This window comes from Phyllobates terribilis, unplaced genomic scaffold (genome assembly GCF_046119375.1).
Source record: "Phyllobates terribilis strain yellow unplaced genomic scaffold, ASM4611937v1 Scaffold_4__5_contigs__length_816908805, whole genome shotgun sequence".
NCBI lineage: Eukaryota > Metazoa > Chordata > Amphibia > Anura > Dendrobatidae > Phyllobates > Phyllobates terribilis.
Window position 1 is genome coordinate 18,302,052 of NW_027362764.1, and position 15,835 is coordinate 18,317,886.

Genomic DNA, 15,835 nt, shown 5'->3' on the forward strand with positions numbered 1-15,835 from the left:
ACCCCGTCCCCACATAGTGATATAACGACCCCGTCCCCACATAGTGATATAACGACCCCGTCCCCCACATAGTGATATAACGACCCCGTCGCCCACATAGTGATATAACGACCCCGTCCCCACATAGTGATATAACGACCCCGTCCCCACATAGTGATATAACGACCCCGTCCCCACATAGTGATATAACGACCCCGTCCCCACATAGTGATATAACGACCCCGTCCCCCACATAGTGATATAACGACCCCGTCCCCCACATAGTGATATAACGACCCTGTCCCCACATAGTGATATAACGACCCCGTCCCCACATAGTGATATAACGACCCTGTCCCCCACATAGTGATATAACGACCCTGTCCCCCTATACAGTGATATAACGACCCCATCCCCCACATAGTGATATAACGACCCCGTCCCCCACATAGTGATATAACGACCCCGTCCCCACATAGTGATATAACGACCCCGTCCCCACATAGTGATATAACGACCCCGTCCCCACATAGTGATATAAAGACACCGTCCCCACATAGTGATATATCGACCCCGTCCCCACATAGTGATTTAACGACCCCGTCCCCCACATAGTGATATAACGACCCCATCCCCACATAGTGATTTAACGACCCCGTCCCCACATAGTGATATAACGACCCCGTCCCCACATAGTGATTTAACGACCCCGTCCCCACATAGTGATTTAACGACCCCGTCCCCCACATAGTGATATATCGACCCCGTCCCCACATAGTGATTTAACGACCCCGTCCCCCACATAGTGATATATCGACCCCGTCCCCACATAGTGATTTAACGACCCCGTCCCCACATAGTGATATAACGACCCCGTCCCCACATAGTGATATAACGACCCCGTCCCCCACATAGTGATATAACGACCCCGTCCCCACATAGTGATATAACGACTCCATCCCCCACATAGTGATATAACGACCCTGTCCCCCACATAGTGATATAACGACCCTGTCCCGCACATAGTGATATAACGACCCCGTCTCCCCCACATAGTGATATAACGACCCCGTCCCCCACATAGGTGATATAACGACCCCGTCCCCCACATAGTGATATAACGACCCTGTCCCCCACATAGTGATATAACGACCCTGTCCCCCACATAGTGATATAACGACCCTGTCCCGCACATAGTGATATAACGACCCCGTCTCCCCCACATAGTGATATAACGACCCTGTCCCCCACATAGGTGATATAACGACCCCATCCCCCACATAGTGATATAACGACCCTGTCCCCCACATAGTGATATAACGACCGCATCCCCCACATAGTGATATAACGACCCCATCCCCCACATAGTGATATAACGACCCCGTCCCCACATAGTGATATAACGACCCTGTCCCCCACATAGTGATATAACGACCCCGTCCCCCACATAGTGATATAACGACCCCGTCCCCCACATAGTAATATAACGACCCCGTCCCCCACATAGTGATATAACGACCCCGTCCCCCACATAGTGATATAACGACCCCGTCCCCCACATAGTGATATAACGACCCCGTCCCCCACATAGTGATATAACGACCCTGTCCCCCTATACAGTGATATAACGACCCTGTCCCCCTATACAGTGATATAACGACCCCGTCCCCCACATAGTGATATAACGACCCTGTCCCCCTATACAGTGATATAACGACCCCGTCCCCCACATAGTGATATAACGACCCGGTCCCCCTATACAGTGATATAACGACCCCATCCCCCACATAGTGATATAACGACCCTGTCCCCACATAGTGATATAACGACCCCGTCCCCACATAGTGATATAACGACCCCGTCCCCACATAGTGATATAACGACCCCGTCCCCCACATAGTGATATAACGACCCCGTCCCCCACATAGTGATATAACGACCCCGTCCCCACATAGTGATATAACGACCCCGTCCCCCACATAGTGATATAACGACCCCGTCCCCCACATAGTGATATAACGACCCCGTCCCCCACATAGTGATATAACGACCCCGTCCCCACATAGTGATATAACGACCCCGTCCCCCACATAGTGATATAACGACCCCGTCCCCACATAGTGATATAACGACCCCGTCCCCCACATAGTGATATAACGACCCCGTCCCCACATAGTGATATAACGACCCCGTCCCCACATAGTGATATAACGACCCCGTCCCCACATAGTGATATATCGACCCCGTCCCCACATAGTGATATAACGACCCCGTCCCCACATAGTGATATAACGACCCCGTCCCCACATAGTGATATAACGACCCCGTCCCCACATAGTGATATATCGACCCCGTCCCCACATAGTGATATAACGACCCCGTCCCCACATAGTGATATAACGACCCGGTCCCCCTATACAGTGATATAACGACCCTGTCCCCCTATACAGTGATATAACGACCCCGTCCCCCACATAGTGATATAACGACCCTGTCCCCCTATACAGTGATATAACGACCCCGTCCCCCACATAGTGATATAACGACCCGGTCCCCCTATACAGTGATATAACGACCCCATCCCCCACATAGTGATATAACGACCCTGTCCCCACATAGTGATATAACGACCCCGTCCCCACATAGTGATATAACGACCCCGTCCCCACATAGTGATATAACGACCCCGTCCCCCACATAGTGATATAACGACCCCGTCCCCCACATAGTGATATAACGACCCCGTCCCCCACATAGTGATATAACGACCCCGTCCCCACATAGTGATATAACGACCCCGTCCCCCACATAGTGATATAACGACCCCGTCCCCACATAGTGATATATCGACCCCGTCCCCACATAGTGATATAACGACCCCGTCCCCACATAGTGATATAACGACCCCGTCCCCACATAGTGATATAACGACCCCGTCCCCACATAGTGATATAACGACCCCGTCCCCCACATAGTGATATAACGACCCCGTCCCCACATAGTGATATATCGACCCCGTCCCCACATAGTGATATAACGACCCCGTCCCCACATAGTGATATAACGACCCCGTCCCCCACATAGTGATATATCGACCCCGTCCCCACATAGTGATATAACGACCCCGTCCCCACATAGTGATATAACGACCCGGTCCCCCTATACAGTGATATAACGACCCCATCCCCCACATAGTGATTTAACGACCCTGTCCCCACATAGTGATATAACGACCCCGTCCCCACATAGTGATATAACGACCCCGTCCCCACATAGTGATATAACGACACCGTCCCCACATAGTGATATAACGACCCTGTCCCCCACATAGTGATATAACGACCCCGTCCCCACATAGTGATATAACGACCCCGTCCCCACATAGTGATATAACGACCCCGTCCCCACATAGTGATATAACGACCCCGTCCCCCACATAGTGATATAACGACCCCGTCCCCCACATAGTGATATAACGACCCCGTCCCCACATAGTGATATAACGACCCCGTCCCCCACATAGTGATATAACGACCCCGTCCCCCACATAGTGATATAACGACCCCGTCCCCCACATAGTGATATAACGACCCCGTCCCCCACATAGTGATATAACGACCCCGTCCCCACATAGTGATATAACGACCCCGTCCCCCACATAGTGATATAACGACCCCGTCCCCCACATAGTGATATAACGACCCCGTCCCCCACATAGTGATATAACGACCCCGTCCCCCACATAGTGATATAACGACCCTGTCCCCACATAGTGATATAACGACCCCGTCCCCACATAGTGATATAACGACCCCGTCCCCACATAGTGATATAACGACCCCGTCCCCACATAGTGATATAACGACCCTGTCCCCCTATACAGTGATATAACGACCCCGTCCCCACATAGTGATATAACGACCCTGTCCCCCTATACAGTGATATAACGACCCCGTCCCCACATAGTGATATAACGACCCCGTCCCCACATAGTGATATAACGACCCTGTCCCCACATAGTGATATAACGACCCTGTCCCCCTATACAGTGATATAACGACCCCGTCCCCCACATAGTGATATAACGACCCCGTCCCCACATAGTGATATAACGACCCCGTCCCCACATAGTGATATAACGACCCCGTCCCCCACATAGTGATATAACGACCCCGTCCCCACATAGTGATATAACGACCCCGTCCCCCACATAGTGATATAACGACCCCGTCCCCCACATAGTGATATAACGACCCCGTCCCCACATAGTGATATAACGACCCCGTCCCCCACATAGTGATATAACGACCCCGTCCCCACATAGTGATATAACGACCCCGTCCCCCACATAGTGATATAACGACCCCGTCCCCACATAGTGATATAACGACCCCGTCCCCCACATAGTGATATAACGACCCCGTCCCCCACATAGTGATATAACGACCCCGTCCCCACATAGTGATATAACGACCCCGTCCCCCACATAGTGATATAACGACCCCGTCCCCACAAAGTGATATAACGACCCCGTCCCCCACATAGTGATATAACGACCCCGTCCCCCACATAGTGATATAACGACCCCGTCCCCACATAGTGATATAACGACCCTGTCCCCACATAGTGATATAACGACCCTGTCCCCACATAGTGATATAACGACCCCGTCCCCCTATACAGTGATATAACGACCCCGTCCCCCTATACAGTGATATAACGACCCCGTCCCCACATAGTGATATAACGACCCCGTCCCCACATAGTGATATAACGACCGCATCCCCCACATAGTGATATAACGACCCCGTCCCCCACATAGTGATATAACGACCCCGTCCCCCACATAGTGATATAACGACCCCGTCCCCACATAGTGATATAACGACCCTGTCCCCACATAGTGATATAACGACCCCGTCCCCCACATAGTGATATAACGACCCCGTCCCCACATAGTGATATAACGACCCCGTCCCCCACATAGTGATATAACGACCCCGTCCCCCACATAGTGATATAACGACCCCGTCCCCCACATAGTGATATAACGACCCTGTCCCCCACATAGTGATATAACGACCCCGTCCCCACATAGTGATATAACGACCCTGTCCCCCACATAGTGATATAACGACCCCGTCCCCACATAGTGATATAACGACCCCGTCCCCCACATAGTGATATAACGACCCCGTCCCCCACATAGTGATATAACGACCCTGTCCCCCTATACAGTGATATAACGACCCCGTCCCCCACATAGTGATATAACGACCCCGTCCCCACATAGTGATATAACGACCCCGTCCCCCTATACAGTGATATAACGACCCCGTCCCCACATAGTGATATAACGACCCCGTCCCCACATAGTGATATAACGACCCTGTCCCCCACATAGTGATATAACGACCCCGTCCCCACATAGTGATATAACGACCCCGTCCCCCACATAGTGATATAACGACCCCGTCCCCCACATAGTGATATAACGACCCTGTCCCCCTATACAGTGATATAACGACCCCGTCCCCCACATAGTGATATAAAGACCCTGTCCCCCTATACAGTGATATAACGACCCCATCCCCCACATAGTGATATAACGACCCCGTCCCCACATAGTGATATAACGACCCCGTCCCCCTATACAGTGATATAACGACCCCGTCCCCACATAGTGATATAACGACCCTGTCCCCCTATACAGTGATATAACGACCCCGTCCCCACATAGTGATATAACGACCCTGTCCCCCTATACAGTGATATAACGACCCCGTCCCCCACATAGTGATATAACGACCCTTTCCCCACATAGTGATATAACGACCCTGTCCCCCTATACAGTGATATAACGACCCCGTCCCCACATAGTGCTATAACGACCCCGTCCCCACATAGTGATATAACGACCCCGTCCCCACATAGTGATATAACGACCCCGTCCCCACATAGTGATATAACGACCCCGTCCCCACATAGTGATATAACGACCCCGTCCCCACATAGTGATATAACGACCCCGTCCCCCACATAGTGATATAACGACCCCGTCCCCCACATAGTGATATAACGACCCCGTCCCCCACATAGTGATATAACGACCCCGTCCCCCACATAGTGATATAACGACCCCGTCCCCACATAGTGATATAACGACCCCGTCCCCCACATAGTGATATAACGACCCCGTCCCCCACATAGTGATATAACGACCCCGTCCCCCACATAGTGATATAACGACCCCGTCCCCACATAGTGATATAACGACCCCGTCCCCCACATAGTGATATAACGACCCCGTCCCCCACATAGTGATATAACGACCCCGTCCCCCACATAGTGATATAACGACCCCGTCCCCCACATAGTGATATAACGACCCCGTCCCCCACATAGTGATATAACGACCCCGTCCCCCACATAGTGATATAACGACCCCGTCCCCCACATAGTGATATAACGACCCCGTCCCCACATAGTGATATAACGACCCCGTCCCCCACATAGTGATATAACGACCCTGTCCCCCACATAGTGATATAACGACCCCGTCCCCCACATAGTGATATAACGACCCCGTCCCCACATAGTGATATAACGACCCCGTCCCCCACATAGTGATATAACGACCCTGTCCCCCACATAGTGATATAACGACCCCGTCCCCCACATAGTGATATAACGACCCCGTCCCCCACATAGTGATATAACGACCCCGTCCCCCACATAGTGATATAACGACCCCGTCCCCACATAGTGATATTACGACCCCGTCCCCACATAGTGATATTACGACCCCATCCCCACATAGTGATATACCGACCCCATCCCCACATAGTGATATAACGACCCCATCCCCACATAGTGATATAACGACCCAGTCCCCCCATAGTGATATAACGACCCCATCCCCACATAGTGATATTACGACCCCGTCCCCACATAGTGATATAACGACCCCATCCCCACATAGTGATATAACGACCCCATCCCCACATAGTGATATTACGACCCCGTCCCCACATAGTGATATAACGACCCCATCCCCACATAGTGATATAACGACCCCATCCCCACATAGTGATATAACGACCCCATCCCCACATAGTGATATTACGACCCCGTCCCCACATAGTGATATAACGACCCCGTCCCCCACATAGTGATATAACGACCCCATCCCCACAGTGATATAACGACCCCATCCCCACATAGTGATATTACGACCCCGTCCCCACATAGTGATATAACGACCCCATCCCCACATAGTGATATAACGACCCCGTCCCCACATAGTGATATAACGACCCCGTCCCCACATAGTGATATAACGACCCCGTCCCCACATAGTGATATTACGACCCCGTCCCCACATAGTGATATAACGACCCCGTCCCCCACATAGTGATATAACGACCCCATCCCCACATAGTGATATAACGACCCCATCCCCACATAGTGATATTACGACCCCGTCCCCACATAGTGATATAACGACCCCGTCCCCACATAGTGATATAACGACCCCGTCCCCCACATAGTGATATAACGACCCCGTCCCCACATAGTGATATAACGACCCCGTCCCCACATAGTGATATAACGACCCCGTCCCCACATAGTGATATAACGACCCTGTCCCCCTATACAGTGATATAACGACCCCGTCCCCACATAGTGATATAACGACCCCGTCCCCCACATAGTGATATAACGACCCCGTCCCCCACATAGTGATATAACGACCCCGTCCCCACATAGTGATATAACGACCCTGTCCCCACATAGTGATATAACGACCCCGTCCCCCACATAGTGATATAACGACCCCGTCCCCCACATAGTGATATAACGACCACGTCCCCACATAGTGATATAACGACCCTGTCCCCACATAGTGATATAACGACCCCGTCCCCACATAGTGATATAACGACCCCGTCCCCCACATAGTGATATAACGACCCCGTCCCCACATAGTGATATAACGACCACGTCCCCACATAGTGATATAATGACCCCGTCCCCACATAGTGATATAACGACCACGTCCCCCACATAGTGATATAACGACCCCGTCCCCACATAGTGATATAACGACCCTGTCCCCCTATACAGTGATATAACGACCCCGTCTCCCCCCGCGGTACCTTTCGTCCTTATGGACCCGAGTTGTGGGGCCCCCGGCATCATCCACAGATACAGACCAGCTGCTGTATAACTTGGACTGGGGAATCGCAGCAGCTGAACTGGGAATCTCAGTCATAAATTGGGTGCGCAGCGGCGCGTCCATCCTCCGAATCATGAGCTCCATCTGTAGATAGAGAAGAGGAAGAGAGAAGTGTAAAGTATGGCGGACACTGACACGGTGAGCGACAAAGACCGACGGCACGGGGAGCGACAACGACAATGACGACACGGGGAGCGACAATGACAATGAAGACACGGGGAGCGACAATGACAATGAAGACACGGGGAGCGACAACGACAATGACGACACGGGGAGCGACAATGACAATGAAGACACGGGGAGCGACAATGACAATGAAGACACGGGGAGCGACAATGACAATGACGACACGGGGAGCGACAACGACCGATGACACGGTGAGCGACAACGACCGATGACACGGGGAGCGACAATGACGACACGGGGAGCGACAATGACGACACGGGGAGCGACAACGACCGATGACACGGGGAGCGACAACGACCGATGACACGTGGAGCGACAATGACGACACGGGGAGCGACAATGACGACACGGGGAGCGACAATGACAATGACGACACGGGGAGCGACAATGACGACACGGGGAGCGACAATGACAATGACGACATGGGGAGCGACAATGACCGATGACACGGGGAGCGACAATGACGACGACACGGGGAGCGACAATGACGACGACACGGGGAGCGACAATGACGACGACACGGGGAGCGACAATGAGGACGACACGGGGAGCGACAATGACAATGACGACACGGGGAGCGACAATGACGACGACACGGGGAGCGACAATGACAATGACGACACAGGGAGCGACAATGACGACACAGGGAGCGACAATGACGACACAGGGAGCGACAATGACAATGACGACACGGGGAGCGACAATGACGACACGGGGAGCGACAATGACGACACGGGGAGCGACAATGACGACACGGGGAGCGACAATGACGACACGGGGAGCGACAATGACCGACGACACGGGGAGCGACAACGACCGACGACACGGGGAGCGACAACGACCGATGACACGGGGAACGACAATGACGACACGGGGAACGACAATGACGACACGGGGAACGACAACGACCGACGACACGGGGAGCGACAATGACGACACGGGGAACGACAATGACGACACGGGGAACGACAATGACGACACGGGGAATGACAATGACGACACGGGGAGCGACAATGACCGACGACAAGGGGAACGACAATGACGACACGGGGAACGACAACGGCAATGACAACACGGGGAGCGACAATGACGACACGGGGAGCGACAATGACATTGACGACACGGGGAGCGACAATGACCGATGACACGGGGAGCGACAATGACGACGACACGGGGAGCGACAATGACGACGACACGGGGAGCGACAATGACGACGACACGGGGAGCGACAATGACAATGACGAAACGGGGAGCGACAATGACGACAAGGGGAGCGACAATGACCGACAACACGGGGAGCGACAATGACCGACGACACGGGGAGCGACAATGACGACAAGGGGAGCGACAATGACCGACGACAAGGGGAACGACAATGACGACACGGGGAACGACAACGGCAATGACGACACGGGGAGCGACAATGACGACACGGAGAACGACAATGACCGACGACCCGGGGAACGACAATGACGACACGGGGACCGACAATGACGACACGGGGAACGACAGCGACTGACACGGGGAGCGACAACGACCGACGACACGGGGAGCGACAACGACCGACGACACGGGGAGCGACAACGACCGATGACACAGGAAACGACAATGACGACACGGGGAGCGACAATGACCGATGACACGGGGAGCGACGACCGATGACACGGGGAGCGACGACCGATGACACGGGGAGCGACAATGACGACACGGGGAGCGAAACGACGACACGGGGAGCGAAATGACGACACGGGGAGCGACAATGACGACACGGGGAGCGACAATGACGACACGGGGAGCGACAACGACCGATGACAAGGGGAGCGACAACGACCGATGACAAGGGGAGCGACAATGACGACACGGGGAACGACAATGACCGATGACCCAGGGAACGACAATGACGACACGGGGAGCGACGACAAGGGGAAAGACAATGACGACACGGGGAACGACAATGACGACACGGGGAGCGACAATGACAATGACGACATGGGGAGCGACAATGACGACACGGGGAGCGACAATGACAATGACGACACGGGGAGCGACAATGACAATGACGACACGGGGAGCGACAATGACAATGACGACACAGGGAGCGACAATGACAATGACGACACAGGGAGCGACAATGACGACACGGGGAGCGACAATGACAATGACGACACGGGGAGCGACAATGACGACACGGGGAGCGACAATGACAATGACGAAACGGGGAGCGACAATGACGACACGGGGAGCGACAATGAAGACACGGGGACCGACAATGACCGACGACACGGGGAGCGACAACGACCGACGACACGGGGAGCGACAACGACCGACGACACGGGGAGCGACAACGACCGATGACACAGGAAACGACAATGACGACACGGGGAGCGACAATGACCGATGACACGGGGAGCGACGACCGATGACACGGGGAGCGACAATGACGACACGGGGAGCGAAACGACGACACGGGGAGCGAAACGACGACACGGGGAGCGACAATGACGACACGGGGAGCGACAATGACGACACGGGGAGCGACAACGACCGATGACAAGGGGAGCGACAACGACCGATGACAAGGGGAGCGACAATGACGACACGGGGAACGACAATGACCGATGACCCAGGGAACGACAATGACGACACGGGGAGCGACGACAAGGGGAAAGACAATGACGACACGGGGAACGACAATGACGACACGGGGAGCGACAATGACGACACGGGGAGCGACAATGACAATGACGACATGGGGAGCGACAATGACGACACGGGGAGCGACAATGACAATGACGACACGGGGAGCGACAATGACAATGACGACACGGGGAGCGACAATGACGACACGGGGAGCGACAATGACGACACGGGGAGCGACAATGACGACACGGGGAGCGACAATGACGACACGGGGAGCGACAATGACCGACGACACGGGGAGCGACAATGACCGACGACACGGGGAGCGACAACGACCGATGACACGGGGAGCGACGACCGATGACACGGGGAGCGACGACCGATGACACGGGGAGCGACAATGACGACACGGGGAGCGAAACGACGACACGGGGAGCGAAACGACGACACGGGGAGCGACAATGACGACACGGGGAGCGACAATGACGACACGGGGAGCGACAACGACCGATGACAAGGGGAGCGACAACGACCGATGACAAGGGGAGCGACAATGACGACACGGGGAACGACAATGACCGATGACCCAGGGAACGACAATGACGACACGGGGAGCGACGACAAGGGGAAAGACAATGACGACACGGGGAACGACAATGACGACACGGGGAGCGACAATGACGACACGGGGAGCGACAATGACAATGACGACATGGGGAGCGACAATGACGACACGGGGAGCGACAATGACAATGACGACACGGGGAGCGACAATGACAATGACAACACAGGGAGCGACAATGACAATGACGACACAGGGAGCGACAATGACAATGACGACACAGGGAGCGACAATGACGACACGGGGAGCGACAATGACAATGACGACACGGGGAGCGACAATGACGACACGGGGAGCGACAATGACGACACGGGGAGCGACAATGACAATGACGAAACGGGGAGCGACAATGACGACACGGGGAGCGACAATGAAGACACGGGGACCGACAATGACCGACGACACGGGGAGCGACAATGACGACACGGGGAGCGACAACGACTGATGACACGGGGAGCGACAACGACCGATGACACGGGGAGCGACAACGACCGATGACACGGGGAGCGACAACGACCGATGACACGGGGAGCGACAACGACCGACGACACGGGGAGCGACAACGACCGACGACACGGGGAGCGACAACGACCGACGACACGGGGAGCGACAACGACCGATGACACGGGGAGCGACAATGACGACACGTGGAACGACAATGACGACACGGGAAACGACAATGATCGACGACCCAGGGAACGACAATGACGACACGGGGAGCGACAATGACCGACGACAAGGGGAACGACAATGACGACACGGGGAACGACAACGACAATGACGACACGGGGAGCGACAATGACGACACGGGAAACGACAATGACGACACGGGAAACGACAATGATCGACGACCCAGGGAACGACAATGACGACACGGGGAGCGACAATGACCGATGACAAGGGGAACGACAATGACGACACGGGGAACGACAATGACAATGACGACACGGGGAGCGACAATGACGACACGGGAAGCGACAATGACGACACGGGGAGCGACAATGACGACACGGGGAGCGACAATGACCGATGACACGGGGAGCGACAATGACCGATGACACGGGGAGCGACAGTGACGACGACACGGGGAGCGACAATGACGACGACACAGGGAGCGACAATGACAATGACGACACAGGGAGCGACAATGACAATGACGACACAGGGAGCGACAATGACGACGACACGGGGAGCGACAATGACGACACAGGGAGCGACAATGACGACGACACGGGGAGCGACAATGACGACACAGGGAGCGACAATGACGACACAGGGAGCGACAATGACGACACGGAGAGCGACAATGACGACACGGGGAGCGACAATGACCGACGACACGGGGAGCGACAATGAACGACGACACGGGGAACGACAACGACGACACGGGGAACGACAACGACGACACGGGGAACGACAATGACGACACGGGGAACGACAATGACCGACGACCCAGGGAACGACAAAGACGACACGGGGAGCGACAATGACCGACGACAAGGGGAACGACAATAACGACACGGGGAGCGACAATGACGACACGGGGAGCGTCAATGACCGACGACACGGGGAGCGACAACGACCGATGACACGGGGAGCGACAACGTCCGAAGACACGGGGAACGACAATGACTGGCACGGACAGGGGGAGTAACATGAACAAGCACTGACTGATATGAGGGGCACCAATGACAGGAGGAGTAGCAGAGCCGAACGCAGCACAGCACACTCCCTGTACGGAGCAGCGTATACGAGGTGTTGCTTAGCGATCAGGAAAGGTGCAGACGCCGCCGTCCCCACCCCAACTGAGAAGAGGGTGAAAGTCAGCAAAGAGAGGGACAGAGACTCGGTGCAACAGAAGCACAGTCACCGGATACCCCGTGCCTGACTGCGAGGGGCTGCATCCATCTGCCATGCAATCCTGGCACCCCAACATGATGCAGACCCCAGACCTCTCCCAGTGGCCGCTAAGTAGAAGGTTCCACTCATAGCTCAGGACATGAGGAGCTTACACGGTCACTGCTTCCCATCTGCCGACCTCGGCCATGTCCAGCCTCTGATGTCACTCAGCGGAGGATGGGGGGCCGTAGTCTCGCGTGGAGACAGAGTGAAAAACACAACACGATGCAACTCTCCACAGGACCACTGGTTGGCAGCAAATCACAATCTATTAAAGAGACAGACACTACAGTATGGAAGTTATATCAGTACTGGAGCGTTATAAGAGGCTGATATCAGTCACATATGATGTAATGTCTGGAGGTTATATCAGTACTGGAGCGTTATAAGAGGCTGATATCAGTCACATATGATGTAATGTCTGGAGGTTATATCAGTACTGGAGCGTTATAAGAGGGGCTGATATCAGTCACATATGGTGTAATGTCTGGAGGTTATATCAGTACTGGAGCGTTATAAGAGGGGCTGATATCAGTCACATATGATGTAATGTCTGGAGGTTATATCAGTACTGGAGCGTTATAAGAGGAGCTGATATCAGTCACATATGATGTAATGTCTGGAGGTTATATCCGTACTGGAGTGTTATAAGACAGGCTGATATCAGTCACATATGATGTAATGTCTGGAGGTTATATCAGTACTGGAGCATTATAAGAGGAGCTGATATCAGTCACATATGATGTAATATCTGGAGGTTATATCAGTACTGGAGCGTTATAAGAGGAGCTGATATCAGTCACATATGATGTAATGTCTGGAGGTTATATCAGTACTGGAGCGTTATAAGAGGAGCTGATATCAGTCACATATGATGTAATGTCTGGAGGTTATATCAGTACTGGAGCGTTATAAGAGGGGCTGATATCAGTCACATATGATGTAATGTCTGGAGGTTATATCAGTACTGGAGCGTTATAAGAGGGGCTGATATCAGTCACATATGATGTAATGTCTGGAGGTTATATCAGTACTGGAGCGTTATAAGAGGCTGATATCAGTCACATATGATGTAATGTCTGGAGGTTATATCAGTACTGGAGCGTTATAAGAGGCTGATATCAGTCACATATGGTGTAATGTCTGGAGGTTATATCAGTACTGGAGCGTTATAAGAGGAGGTGATATCAGTCACATATGGTGTAATGTCTGGAGGTTATATCAGTACTGGAGCGTTATAAGAGGCTGATATCAGTCACATATGATGTAATGTCTGGAGGTTATATCAGTACTGGAGCGTTATAAGAGGCTGATATCAGTCACATATGATGTAATGTCTGGAGGTTATATCAGTACTGGAGCGTTATAAGAGGCTGATATCAGTCACATATGATGTAATGTCTGGAGGTTATATCAGTACTGGAGCGTTATAAGAGGGGCTGATATCAGTCACATATGATGTAATGTCTGGAGGTTATATCAGTACTGGAGCGTTATAAGAGGCTGATATCAGTCACATATGAGGTAATGTCTGGAGGTTATATCAGTACTGGAGCGTTATAAGAGGCTGATATCAGTCACATATGATGTAATGTCTGGAGGTTATATCAGTACTGGAGCGTTATAAGAGGGGCTGATATCAGTCACATATGATGTAATGTCTGGAGGTTATATCAGTACTGGAGCGTTATAAGAGGCTGATATCAGTCACATATGAGGTAATGTCTGGAGGTTATATCAGTACTGGAGCGTTATAAGAGGAGCTGATATCAGTCACATATGATGTAATGTCTGGAGGTTATATCAGTACTGGAGCGTTATAAGAGGCTGATATCAGTCACATATGATGTAATGTCTGGAGGTTATATCAGTACTGGAGCGTTATAAGAGGAGCTGATATCAGTCACATATGATGTAATGTCTGGAGGTTATATCAGTACTGGAGCGTTATAAGAGGCTGATATCAGTCACATATGAGGTAATGTCTGGAGGTTATATCAGTACTGGAGCGTTATAAGAGGCTGATATCAGTCACATATGATGTAATGTCTGGAGGTTATATCAGTACTGGAGCGTTATAAGAGGCTGATATCAGTCACATATGATGTAATGTCTGGAGGTTATATCAGTACTGGAGCATTATAAGAGGCTGATATCAGTCACATATGGTGTAATGTCTGGAGGTTATATCAGTACTGGAGCGTTATAAGAGGGGCTGATATCAGTCACATATGATGTAATGTCTGGAGGTTATATCAGTACTGGAGCGT

At 52.8% G+C, this 15,835-nt stretch overlaps 1 protein-coding gene across 4 annotated transcripts in view; it reads right to left on the minus strand.

Moving 5' to 3' along the window:
* Positions 1 to 13,813, minus strand: part of LOC141264822 (uncharacterized) — a 50,798-nt gene extending 36,985 nt beyond the window's left edge. For all 4 annotated transcript variants that reach the window (XM_073677172.1, XM_073677171.1, XM_073677173.1 and 1 more), the window contains exons 1-2: positions 13,679 to 13,813; positions 8,139 to 8,302 (exon numbers count right to left, since the gene is read on the minus strand). In XM_073677172.1, coding sequence (XP_073533273.1) covers positions 8,139 to 8,302; positions 13,679 to 13,696 — 182 coding nt within the window. In that variant the 5' untranslated portion in view covers positions 13,697 to 13,813. The remainder of the gene's footprint in view (positions 1 to 8,138; positions 8,303 to 13,678) is intronic.
* Between the last annotated feature and the right edge of the window lie 2,022 nt (positions 13,814 to 15,835).